The following is a 27,302-nucleotide window of genomic DNA, read 5'->3' on the forward strand; positions in this document are numbered from 1 at the left end:
TCAGAATGCTGATGGCTGTGGTTGTGTAGCAGGCAAGACAGACTTTTACAAAGTCATTGTAAAGAACTTAACATTTGCTCTGAGGGAAATGGAAAATCACTGTTGTGTTCTAAGCACATGAGCAACTAGATCTGAATAATGTTCTACAGGGAAACCCTAGTTTCTATGTTGAAAACACAGTGGAAAAAGCAAAAGCTAGAAGACCTATCACTAATCCAACTACAAAATACATGGCACTTAGGCAAGTTCAGACAATATAGAGTAAGTTACCTTTGGCTATCATGCCAACAGATGCTGTGTGGGTTGTGAGGAGAGGAAAAAAGGATAATTCCAAGGTTTCCAGCCAGAATATGTGGGTGGATGGTTGTGGTGGTTTGAAAGAAGATGGCCCCCAATGGGAGTGGCACTATTAAGAGGTATGACCTTCTTAGAGGAAGTATGTCACTGTGAGGGCAGGCTATGAGGTCTTTTTTGCTCAAGCTTCCCCCAACATGACTGTCAATTTGACTTCCTGTAGCACTCTCAGCTCCAGTACCATGTCTGCCTGTAAGGAACCATGCTCCCCTTCATGATGACAATGGACTGAACCTCTGAAACCATAAGCAAGCCACTCTCAAGTAAATATTTTCTTTATAAGAGTTGCCATGGTCATGGTGTCTCTTCATAGCAATAAAAACCCAAATAAGATAGAAGTTGGTACCAGGAGTGGGGCATTGTTGTGATAGGTTGCACAGAGAAAGAGGAAGCTAGAGTGCCCTGATTTGAAAGTGCTAAGTTTGAAGCATCCATCTTGTGCATGGGGAGATGTTGCTTACAGCACAGAATATACAAGTCTGGAGTTCAAGAGAGAGATCTAATCTGAGAATATCATGTAACTGATGCCAGCTGGTGCTGAAAGCCAGAAGGAGTTCAGGGAGTACGAAATTCACCCGAGAACAGGTGAGAGAAGCAGGGAGAGAAGAGAAAGACCTGAGGCCACGGTTTGACAACTACAACAAAAGCCATAACAAGAAGAGAAAAGAAACTTGATGCAGTTCAACAAGTACAGACACGTCACAGGGGAGGAATAAGCAAGAGTTGAGTCTGACAAATAGTCTTAGAAAGATGGAAAAATTGATAGCCTCGAAATAAGCATTTTTAAAAGGTAATGGGGTGAATGAATGTGAGACAATACTTGGTATTACTTCCTTGGTAAGTTTAAGAAAAACTTGGGGAGGAAGCCTTGAGGACATTGAGTTCAGGCAAGGTTTGCAAGGGTATCAGTGCTGAGAGAGGGAACATTAGGAAACTGGAAAGAAGTTGAGCTAAGAGTAAAGGTTTTGTTCTTAAAGCTGAGAACTGAGCTATAAGAGCATTACTCAAATGAAATCAAAATCCTGAGAAGAAATAGACAGAACTCCTCAATGAGTCCTTGAATACCATGTAAGGGGTTGGGGGCATGCTGCAGGGAGAGGAATTGAGGGAGAACAACACATAGTTTCTGTGTCTGTTCTGCAAGATAAAGACAACAAATGCTGATGGTGGCACTGGTAATGCCAGGAAATGTGTTCTAATGATTTCAGACTTTCCAGGGATGTCAGACATGTGATTATCACTTAAGAGCAGCAAAGAGCATCCAGGGTTTTGAGATACTAATTTTGAAAAATGAGAAAACAAAGAGAATGGTGGTTTAGTATGCAATTCCCTGGTAGCATAAGACATCTCATTGAAACTTAGCATTATACAATGATATAAAAGTAAAATCAACATTTTTAATGAGAAAACATAAAGATTAAGGCAAGGAAGAAGAATCAAGGGTATAATGATGGTTGGTTTTAATGCCAACTTGCCACAAATTAGAATCACCTTGAGTAGGGAGCCTTAACTGAGGAATTATCCTGATTGTTTTATTGATACAGAAAGGCCATCCAAGTGTAGACAGCACCTTCAGTGGCAGCCCTGATTTCAAAGGAGAGGTCATGACAGAAGGAAGACTATCACCTTTTGTCCTCTCTCTTGTCTGCCCACCTCTCCCGTTTGCTGCTGAGTTGATTTATCACATTGCTGCTGCTAGTGCCAATTCCATTGCTGATATCAGAACCAGCATCTAGACTCCATTACTGACTGAGAGCCAGCTCTCCAGGGACCTTTCAAGTTTGAAGGGCCAGACCGGGACTGCTAAAGCACTCAGTCTTGTGGACTGAATAACTACCAGATTCTTGTTCTCTCTGAGGCAAGACAGCCACTGGGTGTCTATTCCAAGTGCTGAGGCACCCAGCTTTAAGGACCAAGGAACTACTGGGTTGTCAGCCTTTTGGGTGCAAGAAAACTATAGTTATTATCTTTACATAAGTCGAATGAATACATTCTCACATGTTCATCCTATCTGTTCTGTTCCTCTAAAGATCTCAGATCACTGAACTGTATATGTAAGGGTGAATATAAAGACTTACTGTGGGGTCATAACTAAGTAAGTAAGTATATGTAGGTTTAGAAGGGGATCAGTTGAATTTGGGTCAAACTGAATTTATAATAATAAATGAATTATTAAATGAATTAATAATTTATTACAACATACAAAGAGCTGTTGAAAGCCAAGATAGAGAAGGATATGAACTGGAAAAATGGGAAATGCTAGTCAGAGGGGAATACAGATATAGGAAATTACATTTCTAAATTTATTGATGAAAAGGCAAACACAGAATGTACGGATGAAAATGAGTTATCCAAGGCAAGCTGGAGATAGCAGATACAGGCTCAAAGAAAATATGATTGAATACTCAAGAAGAGTCAGCCAATGAATCAATCAATGCTATATAGCTATTTCCTCTTGTTCTTGACTTCATTTTTCAAAAATTAAAAAAATAATAAAGATTTAAAGTAATTGCCTTACCCAGTGAGTTTGACTGCATGTGTCCGAAGTTTTCTATATTTTTCTGATTCTTCATTTGTGCTGATAACATGTCTGTATATCCCTGTCTTATAGTAGAAGAAATCTTCATGGACTTGCATTATGGCTGAAATAAACCCAACAGGATAAACAGCACCGTTACTAAAATGCTGCTTCAAACCCTCAGAGTGCTCCCAGAACAATCAATGGTTAAGTTGTGAGGAGTGGGGTCTAAGGAGACAGCAACCTCATTTTCTTCTCATCAATTGGTTACAAACGTTTCCTATTCCTTAAAAAAAAATTATACTATTTAGAATATTACTTATGTACATATTTTACATTTAAAATGTCTTTCAAACCTTTCTTTGTTGGGTTCTAATAAAAGAAAAATCATGCACAAAAGAATATTCTGGCAGGACTTCATCCTTTCTGCTCTGGAGAGCTGAGTCGGTGTTGTACTTTTTACAAACCATAACCTATGCTTCATAAATCCTCCTTCATTCCTTCTCTTAGATTACTTTGCTATTCCATGTGGTGCTTTGTGGAAGGACTTGTGCAATTCAGGTTGAAAGCTTTAAACTTCTCTCTCAGGAGGCATGCTCTGAAGTTGTTTTTTTTTTTTTTTAAATTGGAACTAGATATGAATATGATGGTAGCTAAGAAGGAAGCTTATCTATCTTAATGCAACATGTGTTTTAAGTGAAGTCAGAATGAAGGTCACTGGCATTTTCTAGATCCCACAGTGAAGCTCATGCTGGAAAGGGAAATGTGGCTTTTCATGTTCTGTTTTTAGCTTCGTTCTTTAGCATTCAAGGCCTTTGGGGGCTGTAAGTGTCATTGGAAGTTCATCTCCTTTACTCACTATAAAACACACCCCCCACAGAGTTTTAAGAATTTTTAGATTGTACCATGTGTAAATTTATGCTTTCTGCAGGTTTTAGAGAAATATCCACAGTGTTATTTATTCAACATGTAATCCATTTGACATTTTTTTTTTGTCCCGAGGCAGACAGAAATGCTATAAGTTAAACCAGGCTACAGCTAACGGGCAATCAAATTGCATCTACAGCAAGAACCAAGTAGCATTCTTTTCATTCACAAAAATAAGAAGATATTCCCAGTGATTTTCCTTTTTATGTAACCACTGACTCTTTCAACTCTTACCACTCAGCTCTACTTTAAATACCATGAACAAAATGCATTATGACTGATATAAAACATTGTCAACTAAAGCAAAGGGCAAGAAGCCAACATGAGTAAAACAAAGATACTATTTTCCTTCAGTCTCTGATATGAAACCAAAGCAGATGAATCTACAAGCTTGCAAGTGTGCAAGAACTTGCTCTGAACTCTGAGTCTTAGGAAGCTGCACACAGTAAACTATTGCACACAACTGTAAGATGGATGAGGACAAAAGACAGAAGTCCTGGTGCATGCTTTATCTTGACTGTGGCTAAGGCTGGTGGGAGATATCTTCTCAACAATTCCAAAATAAGAGCTCACTGATTTTATTTTTTATTTTATGGCCTTGAAGTTTTTCTATTTCTAATTTGTTATGTGAAATTCACAAAAATAATATATAGCCACAAAGTAAATCTCAGTTTTCCACAACATAAAAAAAAAATCAGATCCAAATTTATTTTGATTAAGAGTAGAGGTTGGGGAATAGCGTTACAATGATTTGGAAATTCAGAATGATTTAAGCCAAATGCATTGTCTAATAAATTGCCAAAATCATTTAAGAAGAAAATGTCAAAGTGTGGGTTGTGAGTTTGGTCTCTAATTAAAATTTCTTCTGTCTTTCATATTTGTCTCATGACACCACTAGACAAAGCACATAGTAAAATTACACATGAATTCTCACAGTTATAACTGCCAACAAATTTCACACGCTTAAGAAAAAAAGAGCCTTATCTATTGGTTGCAAAGTTCTAAGATCTTTTAAAATTAAATTTAGGATATGTTTAGTATAAGCTTCGATTTTTTTTGATAAATAACTTCAACAAAAATATTAAAATCCATGATTCTTCCTACATCAATACTAATTAGATATCAGCATTCAGAAATAAAGGGAAAAATACTAACCAATAGTTCATCAAATACATAGCAAGTGTTTTTAATTTATGTCCCACTATATTGATGCTATTCTCAGGCCTTTTGTGAGAACCACTTGAATTCCCATTTCATACCTCATTGGGTTTGTTTTCCCATGCACTTCATGGAAAATGTTATACAAAAAATACATTTTGTGAATTTATCTTTATCAACGTTTTTGATACAAGACAGATTCCAATAAAGAAAAAGGATCAGATATACCCTAACGTCAAAGTCTATATCTAGTATACCACTGTATGATTTTTTTATTTAATAATGCTTTACTACCAATAACAAATTTACAAAATAACTCAAATTAAAATAATGGTTTTGTAAAACACAAAAGCCATCCTAGTTTGTTTGATTTTCTTTGACCTAATATAAAAGGGAAACTATCTTTGTTTCTAGTAATGTTCATTGCTTTTTTGTCAATGTACTCCTAAAGCCATCTAAATGGAAAGTGATTAAATAACCTTATGTGTGATTCTTACAGGTGACCAAGGATAATGTGCACTCCATCGAATTAATCACTACAAGTCATGTGTGCCTGTCAGGTGGTCCATGATAACTCTGGAGAGACTTGGCCAGCTTTCCTTAAATGTGTCATTAGTATTTAAGAGTTCAACTAATAAACAAGTTTATCTTCATAAAGTAAAATTGAAGCTCATAATATGCTTTGGTGAGCCAATCTTCTGTGATTGCACAGGCTAGAAGTGTTGACCCTTATGAAGATGCCTAAGATTTTCTTTTTTATTATGCTACCTTGATGTCATATTATACAATGTTGCTTAATATAGAAATTATAGAAATTCATAACCGAAAACGACATTTCATCTGATATTACCTTGAACTGGTCCATTTTGTATGATTTCTCTCATAATTTCAGTTTCCTGGAATGAAAAGTATCAATGAGAATCAGTGAGAAATACTGTGGCTGACGTCTGGTGTCTAATATGAGCTGGAGTGCAAACCTCAGTGACTTGGCCACTTGTGGTGCCCTGTAGTCCTTCTTTGAAATGGTCATGTGCACTATACTTCAGTGATGAACTTGCTAAAACCATGATAAGCCCATTTGCTTTACTGATTTTTATGACAATAATTTTGAAGTAGAGTAAATTGTAGTAACTTTTTATGGTGGTAAAGAAAAATAGTAAAGATCAATTAGAAGATTAAGCAAGTAAATATTTATGTCACCTCTGATATTTTGATCATAAGGGCAGCTACACCAAACAACTGATGAGCGAGGTTCTACAACTTCATTATAAATACTGCTATTTTGCCCTTGGTGTCCCCTGAGTAGGGAGGCAGTTCATTCATTCATTCATCCATTCATTCATCCATTCATTCATCCATCCATCCATTCATTCATCCAATCAGTCAGTCAGTCAGTCATTCTTCCATGCACATTTAGCACAAAGAATGCATTACAAAGTCTGATAGAAACAAATTTTGATGCTTCATAATCCTTAAGATAGTTACATGATGGTGTGTAGACAGACAAAGGAACAACTAACTTCAGGATCATATAATATGTTCTATTATAGGGACAAGCATAAAGGACCATTGATAAAATCAGAAAACAACTGCATAACACAGTAGCTGAATCAAACTGTAGTCTCCCCTCCTTTTACTATTTCATTATGATTTTTAACTCTAACTCCAATCTATTTTTGGTAAATAATTATATACTTGGCATGAAATTTCCTGAAGATGAACAGTATCCTACAATAAATCCAGGTTAATACAAAGACATTAATTCCACTTGGAGGTCAAAGAAAACATTAGGAAGTTTTGCCACAGGTCTGAACCCTTGCTTGATGTTTTCTTAGGTGGAAAGAGGAGTTCCCATTTGAGTCAGAGAAATTGTTTCCTATATCAGTAAAGAAGACTGAGAAGGTATGATCCATGTAGGCAATAGAGAATGATCTCATTTAATAAGATCATTATAGGTGAGTAGAGGTTTAAATAATGGCAAGATATTAACTTCTTTAAGTTCTAGGTCAACTACAAATAAAAGGCCAGTATACCGGAATAAAAACATTTGATTATAATCTCAAAAGAACTGGTGGTAACCAAAGATTCATGCATTTCTTTGTTTTGTTTTGTTTTGTTTTGTTTTGTTTTGTTTTTCAAGACAGAGTTTCTCTGTGTAGCTTTGCACCTTTCCTGGAACTCACTTGGTAGCCCAGGCTGGCCTCGAACTCACAGAGATCCTCCTGGCTCTGCCTCACGAGTGCTGGGATTAAAGGCGTGCGCCACCACCGCCTGGCTCATGCATTTCTTAAATGAGTCCAGATAACTCTGATGAGATTGGGTAAAAACTGGGTGAGCACTAAGCATGACAAGCTGGAGTCTAAGGGGATCTTTTTCTCACTATAGTGAGCTTTGCTTATATTATGAACTAAAGCACGAGAGCAATAAAATGAACTATTGCCACCAACAGGTAGTGGCTTAGCTGTGAATTGTCAGTTTCATTCACATACATACTTTATACAGCATAATTAAAAACTTTCTTTTGGGAGGCATTTAACAATTTAAGCCAAACGCTTTCATTTTTGCTATAACAATTACATTGCACTATAATTGATCAAAATGCAAGTTTTTAATGGGCACTTTAAGAATAGCATCAACAGGTTAGGGAGATAAAGTGGGTATTTCAGAGATTCAGGTGATGCCACCTAGCCTGATGACCTGAGCACCATCTCCAGGACCAACATGACGGAAGGAGAGAACCAGTTCTTGCCAAGTTATTCTCTGATTTCCAGATACAAGTGAAGTACCCTCATCCCCAGGCAGACAGACAAACAAACAGACACACACAGACACACACACACAGACACACAGACACACACACACACACACACACACACAGACACACACACAGCATACACAAATAAATGTAGCTATAAATAGAAAAGTACATCTGTAAACACAACATTTGTTAGTCTATAATAATGTTAAAATAGTATGAATAACAGCAGAGCTATATAGTTTGAGAATGCATCCTTGTTATTTCTTGATGCTTAGACTTACATTTGAAGAGACTCTGTATGGAGGAGAACACTGGTAGATTCTGTTGGATTTCTCATAGCTGTTGGGGCATGGCTTAGTGGCATGGCGTTTTCCCCGCCCATCTGATCTACTTGCCATAGCACAGATATTGTTGGTAGTGTTTTGGTCCTTGAAAAGTGGGTAGCATGCATGAGATACCAGTCTAAGAGTAATAAGAAAAAAAAGGATAGTATTCAGGAAAATGCCGTAGTATCTATAGCCAAGTTTACTGAACTAAACATTTGCGGATTTTCCTTTTTCTTCACCTGCATAACTCTAAACTGCCAGATAAATACATAACACAGCAACTTAATGATACTATAATCTTCTCTCCTTTTACTATTTAATTATGATTTTTAACTCTTACTTTGATCCATTCTTCATAAATAATTATATACTTAGCATGTAATTTCCTGAAGATGAAAAGTGTCCTGCCATAAATCCAGGTTAATATGAAGACATTTATTTGATTATTGCTGATGGAATATTCTGAAAACTTCACTTTTAGAATTAAGATTGATTTTTTATTGACATTTCTACTACACTATCCTTTTTCTTAAGGTTTCATTGAATATGTGCCTAGTTCATGATACTATGTGGGAAACAGTATAATATTCATATAGTATTGAAATTTATAAAGCAAGAAGTTCTAAGTTGTATATTATATAAAAATTAAACTACTATTGATAGATTTTGAAACTGAACACACAAGTAATTTGGATCCAAAATATTTGACTCCAAATTTAACATTACCTTGCTGAATACAGAAGTAGATAGTATGGAAATAAAACCATGTAATTGGATATATAAAAATGCAATACCAAAATGGCCATACCCTAGACAAAGAACTATCAGCAAGTAGTGACTGCTGAGAGAGAATTAGCCTCTCCCAGGGATGAGTCTTCTTATTGGTTATCCAATTCAATGTGGTCAGCCCTGCAACTGTATACAGGCAAACAACAAAAACATACTCAACAGGTTGTACTTATGTATATGTACATAAATTCCATAGTGCATATATATGTGTGTGTGTGTGTATGTGTGTGTGTGTAACAAAAATAATCAGAGTAAAATTATAAATTTGAGAATTGGGTCACAGAAGAGTTGAATGGAGGGGCTAGAGGAAGGAAAGGGAATAGAAGAAGTGATATAATTCAATTTTAATTATAAATGTAATCTTTTTTAAAAAGATATTGAATCTCTAAAGCTTAGGTAATGACATCTGAATTTTGGCCTTAAGATAATCAGGTTTAAGTGAGATTATGAGAATGGGCTCCTTATAAATGGGATTATTCTCCTCATAAAAAGAAGAAACTATTTCTCCACTATATGGGGATACTACGAGAAGGTAGATACTTGCTAGCTAAGGAAAGATCACTTCTGATGCACTGAATCAACCAGCATGTTGATCTTGACTTTGCAAATGCCAGAACAAAATGTCTGTTGTCTATGGCATTTTCTTATGGTGGGCTAAGCAGATAAACACAGTGGGATTTGTTGGGTTGCAATGCCAATTTATGTATGTAATATATTTAGCATATACATATTAAATCTTTGTGTGTGACATACATGTGTACACGTGTGATGGTGCTTGTATCCTTAATTATACACATGGTGGACAGAGATTGAAGTGATTTCTTTGTCTTTCACTCTCCTTACAGAGTCTCTCACAGAACCTAGAGTTTACCAATGGATTAGTCTCTCTGGCCAGTGAGTCCTTGGGATATTCTTGTTTCTGACTTCCAGTATTGCTATCATAGGCCTGTGATACCATAGCTTGATTTTTATGCAGGTTATGATGCTTCCACAGCAAACACTTTACCCACTAAGCCATCTCTGCATACTACTACTGATGATGACGATGATTTCATTTTTTTAATTTCATACATGAGTACTGGATTTACATCATTTCTACCACTACTTCTCCTGCCTCCAACTCCCCCAATGCCCCCTCTCTCCCACTTCCTCTTAAATTCATGATCCTTCTTCATTAATTATTACTATAAGGTATATGTGATATATATATATATACATATATATACATATATATATGTATATATATATATATATGCTATCTGATAGTAGTCATTCTGTTCCTCAGGCTCTTAATCTCTCTGTCCTCACTTCTGTGATTTGCCCTAAGACCTAGGTGTAGGGATTACATTGTAGATATATCAACTGTTTCATTTGATCATAGGACTAAGCAAAAGTTAACCAAACTGGAAGATACTAGTCCAAATTGGGCAACTTTAATTCATAACAATTCTTTATTACATGAAATATATGAAAGAAATTAATGTATTAGCTCCCATTAATATCTGTCATGCCTTTCACTCATGTTTGGCTATGGTCAGATGCCATGAAATAGCAAGCATATCAGTCTTACATGGTAAAGAACAAATTAACCACCTTTTATACCACTGTCTATTAGCTAGAATTTCCTGTGTTCTTTAATAACTTTGTTGCACACTAGAAATAGGATGTTACATATATATCAAGCTACATGAGAGTAAAACAACTTGCCATTTTCCATCCTATAAGATAGAAACTAATGGGTCATGAAAACTCTAAATTGCTCATTTATTTTCTTTTCCATGTGTTTAATCTGATTTTTCCTGAAGTTCTATAATCTTCAGTTTGTCTAACCAAATGGAATAACAGATTCATCAGTGACATTAATCAATGTTACTCTCTCTGTAAAGACCCAATACAACTATTTGGCTCAGAGCAACAGGAACACATACTTGAGTATTCATATTAATTTATCTGAAAATGTATACCTTCTTCCAACACTATCTCCAGTGGCTGATAATGTTATCAGAAGCCATGACAATATATATTTAAATGTGGCATTTACTTATGGTTATATAGATGTGGTAATTTTTTTAGAGTTTCTTTTTGTAAAAAAAAATCTTGAAACCAGTCTTTTTCTATATTCTCACTTAAAAAAGAAAACCACTTCTAAGTATCCTAGAAACACATGTGGAGCAGTTATTTACCCACGTTTTCTCAGGAACCACCAAGCCCTATCAATGCTTCCGCTGTTGCATCCATGACGGTTCTTGGGACAGCAGGAGATCAAATTCTGAGGGGAGAGATTGGCTGTGTATCGACCCTTGGACTGAATTGCTATTCGGTCAGCTGCCACACCTGTTTCAAACAAAATACTGATTAATATTCAAATAATATGTGATATCATATTTCTAACACTTTTTTATTTGAACCTCAACTAGTTTTCAAAAATGGTATTGCTCCAGTAACTCATGGCTTAAAGGCTTTTCTGGTTCCATACTCATTTATAGTCTCTATATATTTGAACCCTTTTTCATTAAGAAACCTGTCGAGTGGCAGATTTTCTGAGAGAGAGATTTATGTACCTGAATTGTTTAACGCTTGTGTCTAGGATAGCATCTTCCCTAGAATTGCAGGTAAACCTATGTTTTATGTGAATAAAAAATCAAGAAAATTCATGACAGAAATATTAACTGTAAATTAATCCATTTTAACTAATCCATTAATCTAGCATAACTTTGTACACTAAAGTAAACCAAATTCCTAATTTTTACATTGGCATCTAATATAACTACCCTGGAGGAGGTCATACTTCTGTTAATTTAAGCTACTATATCTATATTATACTATAGCTAAAATATTTGTAGCATACTTTTATATGCATAATGTGATTCAAAATAATCATATTTTAGTAGGCATGCAGTTAATTCTATATGTAAACATTTAGACACACACATATATATGCATATATGTGCAACTAAGTGAGCATATCAATGGGTATATAACTATCATTACTATAATACTCTTAAAAGTCATTAGCTGTATATCATAGTTGTTTGGATGGTAAATGTACCCAGTAGTTTCCAGAATCCAAAAACTTACTTCTCAGTTGCTTGCAGCATTAGGGTAGGTTTAGGAACTATGGTCTTTCTGGAGGAAATGTATCACTAGGTGTGGGCTTCTTCTGTTTTTGTTTTGTTTTGTTGTTGCTGGAATTCCATGACACTTAATAGCGTGCACACTATTTTAAAATTTTAACAAAAAATAAATATATATTGACTAGTAAAGAGCAGAAAAGGAAAGGGGTTCTTTCTCTGCCCTCATAGGATAATGGGAAGTGAACCCATAGTAGCAGAAATGGGGTCTTCAGTGTGGCCACATTTCCATAGTAAACAAATGTAAAAGAGGAAGAAAAAATTAAGGCGAGGACCATTTCAGTAGGAACTCTTGAGATGTTAGAAACCTATCACCATTTCCATTTTCAAAGTTCATCTTGATCAAATCCCATATCAGTATTTTGTGCACTTTCAATTAAAGCCAGAAAACTCAGAACCTTTTTTTTTTAATGCATTCTCTTTTCTCAGAGGAACTTAGTTTTGGTTTTTGTCTTTTTGTTTGTTTATATTGCTTCTTTTCAAAAAAGCCTCATGGTGTCAATTTGGAGTTGTTTTCTAAAATCACTTTAATTCCTGTAGACGTGTGTCTATGTATGCTTTCTGCACATCTGAAATGTGTGTATTAGTCTGCTGTGTTTAGATGTGTGCATTAACAGCTTCCCCTTCATTCTCAACCCTGTTTATTTTTCAACAGGATACACTTTGTAGGATAAAATGACAGTATCCTGCTACCTCTGATATTCTCAAGAGAATAACTCTTTATTCTCTAGTGGAGAATAGAAGTTCTTTGATACATTGATGTTTATGTGATTAGTATCAAAAATATATTTCAAGTGTTTGTATATCATTTCATTGAAAATACTTTTACAATGAAGAAAAACAGTAGCAATGGAGGTGGAAGCTTGAGGCCAGATGGTTTCTGACACCTCTTGTCTTTGTGAATTACTTTACTTTCATGGGCTTCCTTCATAAAACAGGAGAATTTCCAGAGACTGCAATGAGACTGTCTGTGGGTTCATGACCTGGGGACACTAATGCACACATTCTCCACAGCAGCCCTGGCAAGGTGCTGTGTTTCTTACCACTAAGAACATAAGTAATGGGGGGTGGGCTGGGGATGTAAGGCTGGGGAGTAGAAGGAGGGAAGAGAGGGGGATCTGGGTTTGGTATGTAAAATGAATTAAAACATTTCTTAGTAAAGGAAAAATAAATGTATCCAGAAATACAAATGTATACAGAAATGCATTTGGTCTACTGCTCCACCCTAAATTTAAGGAATTGGCATAGTTTAGGAGGTGTTTACCACATAAGCACAAATTAGTGTTTTAGTTGATTAAATCTTTATTCAAACAGTGCTGAAATGAGTCTGAAACAGGGCCCAAATGAGTTATGGATTTCTAACTCATTAAGAGAAACAATGGAAAGACAACATTTATACTGATAAGGTGGGTACGAGTACAGAATAAAAATACATAACTACCTCTGAAGTGAGCTATCCAAGACTATAGTTATGCCAGAGCATTTCTGGAGTAATACTGGTTAATACTAAGCATTAAAAGTACATAGTGATCAGCAGTTTCTTGTCCCAGAGAATGTCACTACCTAAGCTGTCCTCCCCAAGATCCTAGGCACTCATCTCACAATGCCTGTAGTGTTTTAGTTTGCTCCTAAATGCTCTTTTAGGACTGAATTAAAGCACCAGAACATAGCTCTATAAAGATGTTGATAGTATCCAGATGTTATCGTGGTAGGTTTTACTTAACTGTGGAAAAGTCTTTGGGGGATAATTCTGGAGATCAAATCTTGGGATCAACTTGTCTTATTTATTGGCCTTAGGAACTTGCACAAAATTATCTGTTACAGAGGTATTTCTTTTTTTTTTTTTTTTTTTTTTTCGAGACAGGGTTTTTCTGTGTAGCTTTGCGCCTTTCCTGGAACTCACTTGGTAGCCCAGGTTGGCCTCGAACTCACAGAGATCCGCCTGGCTCTGCCTCCCGAGTGCTGGGATTAAAGGCGTGAGCCACCACCGCCCGGCCAGAGGTATTTCTTACAGTTTAAAATGAACATTAACATTATTTTGGAAAGTAATCTTATTAAAGGATGTTATATCATCTTAAATTTAAAATCTATAGATTTGTTATATATAAGATGAGATGTAAAATTTGAATCTACTATGATTAAATTCTAGAATTGGATTTTGCTTCAAAATAATTTAATAACTATAGTTTTGAAAATCTTATAAAAAGAAATAAAGAATCTGTGTAAGTTTATATAGGAAAATTAGGATTCTCAACGATGTTATGGTGAAAAGGAATCAAAATTCTTTCCCTCATTCAAACTCAAAATCAAATGAAGTTTGCCTCTTTATTCAATGTCTATATACATTAGGCACTAATATCCAAGTTTTAGATTAACATTTATAACCTCCAGGTTCCTTTCTTTGGCCAGAATATTTTAACTGGCCATTTTTTCTATTATTTACATTTTCTATGTTTATAAACTGTCCAAGTAGTCTACCATGCTCTAAAGACAAGAGAAGTTATGAGGAAGTGATTGAAATGTTATTACTTGCAGTGGAAAAAGCCCAGGATGCAGCACAGTTTTTTTGATCCAATGGACCGTGAGTCCATCCAGGCCACTTATAAGAAGCAATGAAAATCTCAGGGAGATCAGCTCTGGCAGGAAAAGATGCCTGAGGGAAAGAGAGACAGATATGTTAGATGTTCTCAAGTATGTCCCACCGTCACTGTAAGATCATGCATGCCCTCTTGCAATGTTTATAATGATTTTCAATGATAAAAAATGCATCCAGGTGTCTGAAGGAAGCATAGCTACAAGGGATTTCTCTTCAACGTGTGTTTAAAGGCAGCTGTATGTGGAGAATCATAGCATGGATTGGATGCTTTTTCTGGTTACCATGTAGTACAAGGACATTTCTACCAGTGTATCTGTCACTGAAATCTTAGATTGCTCATTCACATGAAATGACATAGGAGATTGTGAAACTCAGTCCTCATAAGGAATGTTTACTTCCATCTCTCTTTTCCCTCTGAGAGTATATATGACTGTCAGGTGAAAGAATTTCAAACAAAAGGCATTTAGGACCATTGTACATTAACACAGGAAATCATTCCATTTTGCATTATTATGAGAAATGAAACTGAAAATTAACTTGTTCATATTTATAAAATTCTTATTAAAGAGTACTTTAAAATTTGTATAATACCAAAGAGATAATACTATGATGTCATAAAAACCCACATTAAATTTCTAACAGGGTCAGTTCTTGCTACTATCTCAACATATCAAAGGTGACATAATAAGAGGAAATATTTGCAACTCTTTTCAATAAATGAGGTAATTGACTTCTAAAAACTAATGGATATGCTAAAGACTTAGTTAAATATGATTTTCTCCTTAGACTAGACCCTTAATTTAGAATTTTGATGACATCATGCTCAATTACTGTCATCTGTATGAGAAATACGTGGATGCAGCACCTTGTATCAGAAGGTAAATGTCCGTAAATGATAAAATTTCATTGATTTAATGGTTTTATGATTTGTGCTAGTGATTCCACTGATCTGACAACTTACAAAAAATTACTTCTGACAATTAAAAATAGATTCAAAGTCTAAAGCTAGTAAAATTTAAAATGTATCCATCTCTATGACAAACACATCCATCCAAAATAACTTGTGAGTTAGGGCATTGACGAGAGAATTCACTTTAGACTTCAAGAACTATTACTTCCCAAGAAGAGAGAAAGAAACCCTGAGTCCATTCCAAAGAATGAAGGCCATAGAGCTAGTTACCACAAATTGCCTAAATGATAAGAATCAGCATCGTGGGGATCTGGAATTCCAGTGCTGCTAGATGGACCATATAGCAGAACCTCAGAGCTGCAGCAGCATAAGCTGGGAGGAATGATTGAGGAGAGACACTCAAAGGTGTCTTTCTAAATGTGAAACAGAAACATGATTTACACATCACCTGTGCTTTCCCATATCACTCTCATCTGCTTATCAGTGTGCATTTAAGCACTTATCACATTAAGTTGCCTCAAGCTTCCAGAAAATTTGAGTGTCTGAATATCAATTGTTATTTTATGACTTTGAAATACAGTTTAAGAGTAGAGTGAGGATATATCTCTTCTGCCCTGTTGAAGCAATTAAGATCTATCATTTCTAATATATTTCAGCAGAATTTAATGGTATAGAATATAACTTCTACATTTGAGAGGTGATCAGGCTGTTTTGCATATGGAAGATAGTTTGATACTAATAAAAGTGCGTGCGTGTGTGTGTGTGTGTGTGTGTGTGTAAGTCACATAGATTTCATCTCTTAAAATAGGATTTCCCCTTTAGGCCTGTTAAACTATTGTAGCACGATTTTGTTCTTTCATGATTTATTCATTAAAGCTAACAATTGCAAAAAAAATTGGTAATCTTTCTCAATGAGATAACATAAAGACAAACAGCAGTTATAATAGTGTTTTTGTTGAAAACATATTTACCTACACAAGAAGACAGAAGAATTAATGAAATCCATGTTTTGGCTTTTTAAAGTTTTTTTAGCTACTTTTTAATATTGTTTTTCTTGAAAATGAGTCTCTATGACTTAAAGCTAGTCAGAGAAATTACCTACAATTTTATTTCCCTCATGATATCAAATGATTTAATTAAGGAACACAGAGAAAGTATTACATCCCATGATCCCCTAAGTATTACATTCCCTTAGAAACTAAGAATATTTTCAAGAGACAATAAGTAAAAATAGTATCACAAAATAATAGCTTTCAAGAATTGGTTAAAGAACTCTGGCTTTAATAAATGATACATTTTAATTACATTAATTTGATGAAATATTACATAATAACTAAAAGAATCAAAAGGACAACCCAAGAGTGAGAGAAATTCTAAATGTGATCTTATATAAAGTGCAAATTTGTCTTCAAACAGAATATGCATTCTTTCATTAGGACATTTTTAATTGTTTATATTGTTATCTTGAAAAAATCAATTATAAATTCTATTCCCAAACCAACATTAGCCAAATTTGAGGATATATTTGAACAGTCTACCTATTTCAACATTTTATTTGGAAATTATAAAGATACTATGCACAGAGATATAAATACACAGTGGTGCCAATCATGATACTTGTTTACATTACCCTCTGCATTTAGTTAGATTATGGGGAATGAGAGGCTTAAAACACACTTATTTTCTCCAGAACACCATAATGAATCTATACACTGTTACTATTGACTCTATACCTACAGGAAACCCACTATATGGAGCAACCTTCTATCCCCAGCTCCAACTTCACCCTCTCCCCCATTTTAATTTGAATAACCAGAAACATCTAAAATTTAAATAATGAAACTGAGAACTTAAGTCTATTCCAACATTTCACAGTTCCAGGTCAGTGGCCAAAGAATACTGAGACATTTCTTCATTTGGAAATGAAGGAGCGAGAGAAGAAGGAGCAACAACAGCATGCAGCTCGGCCCGGGACCCTCTTCCTCTGCAGCTTTGCTTGCAGAAGTGGAGGGTGATTATGCCATGCTTATGCCACTGTCGTTTGTTGGGTTTGCCCCTCACAGTTGAGCCTTATCATACTTAGTAAAGAATAAAGAATTGCCATTGAAGTTTCCAGGTCAATGCTGTCTTTCATTGAGCCAATCCATAAAATGTAAGAAAACTCCCCAATTTCAGAGGCACTAAAAGTTTAGAAAAATGCATATGAGAACAGATGAACAGATCCTAAATGGTTTACCTAGAACTCAAGTTTGAGGACAATTTAGCTGGTAATTTTAAAGGGAGTTGATTTATTTGAACAATTTATAAGAACCATTTTTATATTTTCACCACAATATTTTATTTAGCAAGTGCCAGTGCATGTGAGTATCTAAAACTTATGAATAATATTCATAGTTTTAAAGGTTTATCAAATGGCTCAATGCAGATTGTTTCCTTTTATTTCATTTCTATTTCATGCTAAAATAGTAACACAAAGAATTAATGTCTTGTGCAGCAGATTTGGGGAAGAAATATGAACAGAAAAGAAAGGGGCTGGTACTAGAAAGCCAGCTAGTGGGTATATGGTACATGAGCTCCTCCAATTACACTAGAAACCTTCTCTTTAACAGCTTTTGTGAAGACCTATCTGTGATGATCAGTGAGGTCCCTGCAGTGGTCTGGTTGTTCTCAGTTACCTTCACAGCAGTGTGCATACAGTGGTGGCTAGAATTTTAACAACCGTAACCCAGTGACAGCGAGAAAGTCTACCAATCCCGGTTTGCTCTTGCCCTTTTCCTACATCTATGAGAAGGTTCTGAGGTGAACACACACCAACACAAGCTCCAACAACAACTGACCCAGCCCCTCTGGCATCATCCACACTCACTGTGCTGTGGCTATCTGGCATACATGAGTTTGGGAACCAAACAAATACTATGTGAATTACAAAGGTATTTAACTCTGCTTTTCCTTTTCATTGTCAGCGTTTTAGTCTTCTCAGAGCCTTGTGTCACACAGGTGCTATTGGTGCTAGGATGAGATCTTCTTTCAGAAAGGACTATTTTTACTCAAAAGTTTCTGTAAGGCAAAGGACATTGTCAATAGGACAAAATGGCAACCTACAGAATGGAAAAGATCTTCACCATCTTCTCATCAGACTCAAGAAATTAGACATCAAAATATCAAATAATCCAATTAAAAATGGGGTACATATTTAAACAGAGAATGCTCAACAGAAGATCTCAAATGGCTGCAAAACACTTAATGTTGAACATCTTTAGCCATCAGGGAAATGCAAATCAAAAGGACTCTGAGATTCAGTCTTACACCTGTCAGAAAGACTAAGATCAAAAACACAAGTGACCGCTCATGCTGAAGAGGATGTGGAGTAAAGGGAACAGACCTCTGTTGCTCCTAGGAGTACAAACTTGTACTGCCACTTTGGAAATCAGTATGACTGTTTCTTAGAAAATACCTCAAGACTCAGCTATACCACTCTTGGGCATGTACCCAGAGGATGCCCAATCATACCACAAGGACACTTGCTGAGCTATGTTCATAGCAGCTTTATTTGTAATAACCAGAACCTGGAAACAACCTAGATGTCCCTCAACTGAAGAATGGCTAAAGAAAATGTGGTACATATACACAATGGAATACTACTCAAATGTTAAAAACAATGACATCATAAAACCTGAAGGAAAATGGATGGAACTAAAAAACAAAATCAGCCTGAGTGAGGTAACCCAGACCCAGAAAGACAAACATGGTATGTATTGACTTGTAAGTGGATATAACCTATAAAGTAAAGTAAAGGATAACCAGGCTATAATCCACAGACCTAGAGAGGATAGGGAACAAGGAGCTCACTTAGATCTCCCTGGGAAAGGGAAAATAAGAGATTTCGTGGGTGGCCTAGGGGAGGGTCAGGATGGGAACATGAGGGATCAGGTGGGAGTGGTGTGGGTGGGACAGTGCTGAAAGAGCTGACCAGAAAGTAGGTTATTTCAGGGTCAGGGAGAAACCTGGTACAAGGGAAACTTCCACAATGGCCCCAGCTAAGACTCCTAGTCAAAGAGGATATGTAACCTGAACTGGCCACCTCCTGTGACAGGCAAGACTACCAGTGGAGGGAGTGGAACACCAACAAACCCACATAACCTTTGACCTAGAATCTGTCCAGCCTATGGGATGTCCTGGGGTAAGGATGACACAGAGACTGGGGGCATAGGCAACCAATGATTGTTCCAGCCTGAGACCCATGCCACAAGGGTGAGTGCTGGGGATGTCTTTCTGTATGCTGTGAAAACGCATTGCTCTGATTGATTGATAAATAAAATGCTGAATGGCCAGTAGCCAGGCAGGAAGTATAGGTGGGATAAGCAGACAAAGAGAATTCTGGGAGAGGAAGGCTGAATCAGGAGACACTGCCAGCCACCACCATGAGAAGCAAGATGTAAAGTACCAGTAAGCCACAAGCCATGTGACAACTTATAGATAAATAGAAATGGGTTAATTTAAGATACAAGAAGTAGATAGCAAGAAGCCTGAGCCATTAGGCCAAACAGTTTAAATAATATAAGCATCTATGTGTTTATTTGGGTCTGAGTGGCTGCAGGCCTGGGTGGGACTGGAGATAACTCCAGCTACAGGGTAAGTCCACCCATGACACTGTATGGAGCACAAGGACCCAGAGGCTGGATGGCCCAGAGACCTAGGATAGAACCAAACACGATGCCAATTAATTATGCTTAATGAGATTCTGCTGTACTCATAGATTGGTGCCTAGCCCAATAGTCATCAGAGAGGCTTCATCCAGCAACTGGTGGAAACAGATGCAGAGACCAACAGTCAAATGTTAGGCTGAGCTCAGAGAATCTTGGTGAAAAGAGGGAGGAAGAATTGTAGAAGCTAGAGGGGTAAAGGACATCACAAGAAAACCCACAGAATCAACTAACCCGGGCTCATAGGAACTCACAGAGACTAAATAGACAATGAGGGAAGAGCCTGCATGGGACTGACCTAGGCACTCTGCATCTGCATATATGTAACAGTTGTGTAGCTTGGTCCTCTTGTGGGACTCCTAATAATAGGAGCAGGGGCTGTCTCTGACTCTTCTGATTGCTTTTGGGACCCTATTCCTCATACTGGGTTGCCTTCTCAAGCCTTAATGCAAGGCAAGGTGCTTAGTCTTGTTACAACTTGATATGCCATGTTTTGTTGATAACCACAGGATGCCTGTCCTTTCCAGAATAGAAATGAAGGAAGAATAGATAAGGGGGAGGTAAAGAGGAGGTGTTGGGGGGGGGACTAAAAGGAAAGGAGGGAGGGGAGCCTGCAGTCAGGATGTAAAATAATTAAATAAATAAATAAATAAATGGAATTTTCAATGACCCATTACTAGTTTATAAAAACTAAACAGGGAGATACACATTTTGATTTTTTTTAAAGGTATATTTCACGTCTCACTATTTGCTATCACTGACATATATTAAGCAAGTTCAAGTGTTTTTGTTCCACTGTTTGGTTTGTTTGTTTTGAGTGAGAGAGAAAACATGAAGTTGGGTTGTTAGAAGTGAGGAGAATCTGGAAAGAGTTGATGGATGGAAAATAACATGATCAAGGTATGTTTCATAAAAAATTTAAAATAAGTAGAAAAAGAAAATACATGGATTATATCTAATGACTAGGGAAATAAAACAATCAACTACTATGTGCTATATAGTGATGAAATGTTCAAATGATCAAATGAACTTTTGTTTTCTCATCAAAAATTTTAGGGGCCTTACAAGCTAGTATGTAATTCATAAAATAACATTTTTGTTTAACTCTCACATACCATGTAAAATTTATGTTATCATTTTTATCTGTGAGTTTGTCAACTAAGTTCATTTATGCTGAATAAAGATTCTCATTAGGGTAACAACATTTTTTTTTAACCTATATCAACTTGACATCAAATATAGTAGTATGGCTATCGGTTTCAGTTGACATACCAGCCTTCTTAACATTTTATTAGTTCCACTTTAGATATAATACCCGATTATTTTTCTGGGGTAATCAACAATGTCAATAACAAAACTGCTTATTTCTTGAATCTACTGAGTTTTATTGCATGTGTTTGCATGTCTCTCCTGCATATATATTACATGCATGTGTACTGCATGCATGCCTAGTATCTGCAGAGTCAAAAGATGGCATCAAATTGATTGTAACTGATGCCGGGCGGTGGTGGCGCACGCCTTTAGTCCCAGCACTCGGGAGGCAGAGGCAGGCGGATCTCTGTGAGTTCGAGGCCATCCTGGTCTCCAAAGCGAGTTCCAGGAAAGGCGCAAAGCTACACAGAGAAACCCTGTCTCGAAAAACCAAAAAAAAAAAAAAAAAAAAAAAATTGATTGTAACTGTAGTTACAGGTGGTTGTGAGCCACCATATGGATGCTGACAACTGAAACTGTTTTTCTACAAGAGTAGAAAGTATCCTTAATCACTGTGTAATCTCTCCAAGCTAGGCTTTAAGCCATCTCAACTGAGCCAAATATACAAATAAGTTCTTAATTTTCAGATTTTTGAGCAAAAATAGTATTTTTAATCCAAAGTATTTTCAATGTTTATAAATAAATGTAACACAATGAGGCTTCTTGGAGCTATTTGATAAAATCCCAAGTACATGAACATTAAATCTGAAAATAACAATCTTACATATACTATGTTGGTTTGGTTTGATTTGGTTTGGTCTAAGAGCATGGTAAGAATTTTCAGGCTTATCAGAAATCTCTAAAATCCATCAGCCAGTAAATGGAAAGCTGTGCATTACATTCTAGCTGGAAATAAAATGCTAAAAATGATGAAGGTCTAAATAATTAAGTTCTTTCAGAACTAACCCATTTCAGAGTGCTGCTATTCTCTGAAGGTTAAGGAAATCAAGGTTAAAAATACAAAGAAGGAGAAAAGTACCTAAAATATAATTACTGTATTGCCTTGATGTCCTACTATAGGCTGTTTTATTGAGCACATGTTGAGCAGTTTACAGAACTCATACAACTTTAAGACCTAGGTAAATTGAATTCATTACTTTATGGAGGACACAAGTGGTAAGTCCAAACACCCTGGCTCCAACAACCACTTTATCCTATATATACCCTAGATATACAAATGCCTGCAGGTATCTAGGAAAGCGTATAGTACTTGATGTAGAAACTGGGGTTTGTACATACTAGGCAAGCACTCTTCCACTAAGCTTATCACCAAACCTACATATACTTTTTAACATCTCTTCAACAGTTATGTTTCTGCTGGCTCAGAAGAGCCTTTGTCAATGTAAGCTTTGCATGCAGCCATAATAATTGGTTGTCTCAAGTTTTTTCTGAGGAATTGGCAATGTTCTATTTTTTCCCAGAATATACTGCTGTTCCTTCCAGTACTCTTCTTTTAAAATTTTAGCTGAAGTCAGTATTTCTTAAATTACATTGTGTGGAACCTAAGACCTGACTACTAACCAAAAGCTTATCTAATCTTGTGAATTTAGGAAATGCTGCATTAAAAAGTTGATGAAATAAAAAACTGCCATGTTCTCCATATTCTTATAAGTAGCATGAATCTTCAGAAGACAGATATGATGAGCTGTGTATTACAATGTCATCTGGAGGCAGCTGAGATACAGGTCTTCTCGTTATCAGCTACCCTAGGAAGCCTGGGTTCAGAGTGCAGTCCAGATCCCTCTCAACCTTCTCCCTTTTTCTCCTTCTCCTTCTGGTCAGTGCTCTGCTTTTGCCCAGAGAGAATACGTTTATTTGCTTTTTATCTGCCCTCTCATAGGATTCACATACAGGAAAGTCATCCCCTAAATCCCAAAATTGCCTTTCTAACCCCACACTTTTGACATATTTCTATTCTTCATTGTTACTGGTTACAACCCATGAAAAATGCAGTTGAAGCTGTTTCTGAATTAAATTTTTGATACATTTTTATTAAATCTTTGAGAAATCCACACCATGTATTTTGGATCATATTCAATCCCCACTCCTGCTAACTCTTTTCAGATCCACTTTCCACTCCCAACTCCTTCACAACTTATCTTTTTCTTTTTTAATAACCCACAAAGTCCAATTTATACTGCCCATGTTCATAGGTATAGGACTGTCTACTGTAGCATAATCAACCAGCTAGTGGCAATATCTGTGAAGAAAACTGACTCACTGACTCTCCCTTCCCCAGAAGACATCCACTGTCAATAGCTCCTCAGTTAGGGGTGGAAGTTCATGAGTTCTTCTCCCCTTCAAGATAGAATTTTAACTGGCTTGATCCTGTATAAGTCTTATGCAGAGAACCTAAACTGTTGCTAGTTCATGAGTGTAACAGAGTTTTTAATTTATTGTGTAAATACCTGTATAACACCCATCAATATTTCTCTAACTGAAGTTCAGTAGTCTATTACAGACAGTTGTAACTTAAGCCAAAGAATATAGCCTGGATACCAAATAGGGATGAGAAGAGCTTATCCAAGAATTAAGGATGATTCAACACTCATTTTTCCAATGCAGAATAAAGGCTTTTACATTCCAACACTCATCTAGGCAATGTAGCCGAAGAATAAGAGAGATTTGGGGGGTATGGTACAAATCATTTTCTTAGCACACCAAGAATCATATCATGGTTTGGCAACTACAAAGAACAATAGCCTCACTAATGTATAGTCTTTCCTCTACAGGATTTTATCCCAACAACCCTCTTACATATGTAGTCCATCCTATGCTGAAAATAATTTTCAGATGAAGGAAATATCAGTTATTCAGACATACAACTTCATAAATTGTCCATTTGTATTGTACTTTGTGTCAGTTTGATATTATTTATTGGGTATTAATTGTATAGTCACCAGGCTACATCTTTAACCTATGTATGGCTACCAGTTTAATTCAGTTCATGTTGATCTCATGTCCTTCCCATATATACTTGCTGTGGTTTCTATTCTCTCCCACTTGAATAATATTGAAGACAATTCTAACACTTAGAAACTTAGCCCTCAAGCTACTGTGCCCAAGAAATCAGAATCTATTCTGTGTCATATGTCATAATTAGGCGATGGAACCCTTGGAAGTCAGCTGAATTGTCCTTGCTGCTTTCTTGGAATTACTTAACAACTAGGAACTTTAAACTTTCCTAGAACACTAATCATTAAAATTGTTTTCCATTTATATATTGCTACAGAAACTTTTAGGCAAATACTGAGGAACCAATGATGGTTTAGAACGAAATGTTCTGTTGTCTGCTGTGGTGAGTGGCAACTTGAAAAACTCTGTCATGTGTTTTTCTAGACTACAGTAAATTATCAGAAGTTGAAAAGTTAAAGTTTGAAAAGTAAATGTTGGAAAAAATCTTGAGAAAGAGTATATTAATGTTTACACATATAAATATTGGGCTTTCCCTGTCCCTCAATGAAAGAAAATGCAAGAATAACCATTATAATGGAGATTTTTTTCTTAAACAATGTTAAAGGCAAAAAGGAAAGACAAAAACCACAAGAAAAAAAAAAACACTTTTTCCAGTTGAGCGTAAAGTCAAGTCACTAAAAACCATGAAATGAGCCATGCTGCTAAAAATTTTTGCCATATTAGTTGTAAAAGACCCTAAATTATTTCTAAACTGAACACCTATGAAAAATAACTCTTCATGGGAGATTAAACATTTTCTTTTCTATATTGAATGTGACTTGGCTGAAGTTACCTGGACCTACTTATACTACAGACTATTGGGGTAGGGGCTACGGACAAGATTTGCAATTAATGAATTCTGAGGCAACACTTTGCTTGTTCCATCTCAGGGTGACTTGGGCTCACTCAGTCTTAGTTTGCTTGACATTAAAGCACTCAGTGATGGTAGTACCCAGAACATCAAGCTGTTGTAGCAATTAAATGAGATGAAGCATGAAAGTATTTGCATGCTTGGCACATATTTGCTAAATAAACATCAGCTGGTATCATTTTCTCTGATACTAGTTATGATCTAGCAATGCTGGCATCTGCATTGGAACTTAACTGGGGTGATCATATGCCTGGGAAACAAAGCTTGGGCTGGATGTTTAACAGACACTACTTAATTTACAATTCATGTGACAGCAGAATTCTCAGAGAATTTGGGCATCTGGAGCCTGATGCCTTTATTGCAGACTGCCAAGCTGCCCTGCAGTGCCACTGTAAGCCACTCTGCTCAGGACTGTAGTAGTAGACCTCAAAGAAATAGCTCAACTTGAAAGTGTGCCTGGGAAACACTATACACTAAGTGATAAGTGTCTGTGGTCCCTGTGAAGGTAGTAAGATGAAAGACTGGCTACCTGTGCAAAAGCAGGAAACATGGAAATACTAAGAAGCATGATTTCACAAATAAGTGTGGCAGGTCTCCAGGCAAAACTTAAATTTTCTTTATGGCAGCTTGAGGACTTTTGAGGACAAATCTCTTCTAATCATCATGGATTACATGCCTAAGAGTGGTTTTTATGATAATGAGATACATCTGCTCCTGGCAGCACCAATCTACTTCATAAAAGGATGATGGGCATTGAAGAAACTCCATAGGAGTTTGCTTTCATTGTGGCAAGATTAGTAATTTGGGCAAGAAACTGCTTTTGCCTTAACTGATTGACTGTGTGCTGTGCAGACTGGACATGCAGGACCCACAGGAAAGTGACTGCTGAACCTTGCCAAAACAAGGCAGGATAGTCCTTTGAGATTCCTGCTTCACAGAAGAGTCTGCCAGACATTCTGCAGGACACAGAGGAAAGGGACCAACAAACTTTGCCAGTATAAAGCAGGACAGTTCTTCAAATTTTCTGCTTCATTGAAAAGTCTGCCTGATACTCTAGGCCTGTAGGCTGAAGATGGAAGCACCAACATGGAAAATAACTTTGGGTGATTGTCCAGGCACTCAAATATCTCCATTGTTAGGTAATATTTTATCCTGCTGTAGTCTTGGATGAAGTTGAAGCCTAGATAATTATACTTGCAGTTTTCCTTAATTAAGAAAGTAAATTAGGTATAAAACTTTGGAGTCACTGAGATGGGATGGATGGTGGAATGTTTCCTCTAAATTTGCTAAATACCAATGGATTGAATACTGTAAATGTAATTCTTGATAACTTTTTTGTACTATGTAGTTGTCTTCCTTTCTTAATTTATAGTTTCTGGAAACACTCTCACAGACTTACCCTCCTCAGTCAAATCAACTTGACAATCAAGATTAGCCATTGAAAGCACAGAATATCCAACCCTTTAGCAGAAACAAGTATTTCTGTGAAATCATTGACAATGAAACAGAACACCCAGTCATTGATTAAAGGACACACAAACTTTATAAGTATATAGTGGTTATTATATATAGGGATTTTATTTTTAATTTATATGACAAAATGTTTCATTTTCATGATTCTGAAAAATCAAAACTGTATATTATGTTTCATATTTCTTCAAATATACACATGAGTTCACCTGTAAAACACGTGTACATTCATGAATTGGAAAGGAACACTTACTGTCATTTCATTCATGCTCAGAAGCATGGGGCTAGGTGGCAAGGTGCCAAGGCGAAATCTGAACCCTTCTTCTAAAGTCATTCCCCAGAACTGGCTATAGTTCTGTGCTGTCCATCTACCTTACAAACGAAGCAGAAAAATACGTATAGGTTACACTGATATCACTCTTATAAATACATGTTTATTTCTAGATCAGAAAATTATATAGTAATGGGATCTCAAAATATTCGAATGATCAGTACAGGGTGGATAGTCTTCATATAGAGGCAACACTGGTTTTTTTTTTTTTTCTAAAATCAAGTACTTGAAACACTAGTTTTGGATTTGGCCTA

The 27,302-nt window shown here is 36.3% G+C and overlaps 1 protein-coding gene across 3 annotated transcripts in view; it reads right to left on the reverse strand.

Moving 5' to 3' along the window:
- Positions 1–27,302, reverse strand: part of Tinag (tubulointerstitial nephritis antigen) — a 113,567-nt gene that overhangs the window by 59,604 nt on the left and 26,661 nt on the right. For all 3 annotated transcript variants that reach the window (XM_076576705.1, XM_006973734.3, XM_076576704.1), the window contains exons 4-9: positions 26,971–27,085; positions 14,491–14,614; positions 11,014–11,164; positions 7,997–8,177; positions 5,808–5,853; positions 2,873–2,996 (exon numbers count right to left, since the gene is read on the reverse strand). In XM_076576705.1, the coding sequence (XP_076432820.1) occupies positions 2,873–2,996; positions 5,808–5,853; positions 7,997–8,177; positions 11,014–11,164; positions 14,491–14,614; positions 26,971–27,085 (741 nt within the window). The remainder of the gene's footprint in view (positions 1–2,872; positions 2,997–5,807; positions 5,854–7,996; positions 8,178–11,013; positions 11,165–14,490; positions 14,615–26,970; positions 27,086–27,302) is intronic.

Source organism: Peromyscus maniculatus, chromosome 7, assembly GCF_049852395.1.
Source record: "Peromyscus maniculatus bairdii isolate BWxNUB_F1_BW_parent chromosome 7, HU_Pman_BW_mat_3.1, whole genome shotgun sequence".
Lineage (NCBI taxonomy): Eukaryota > Metazoa > Chordata > Mammalia > Rodentia > Cricetidae > Peromyscus > Peromyscus maniculatus.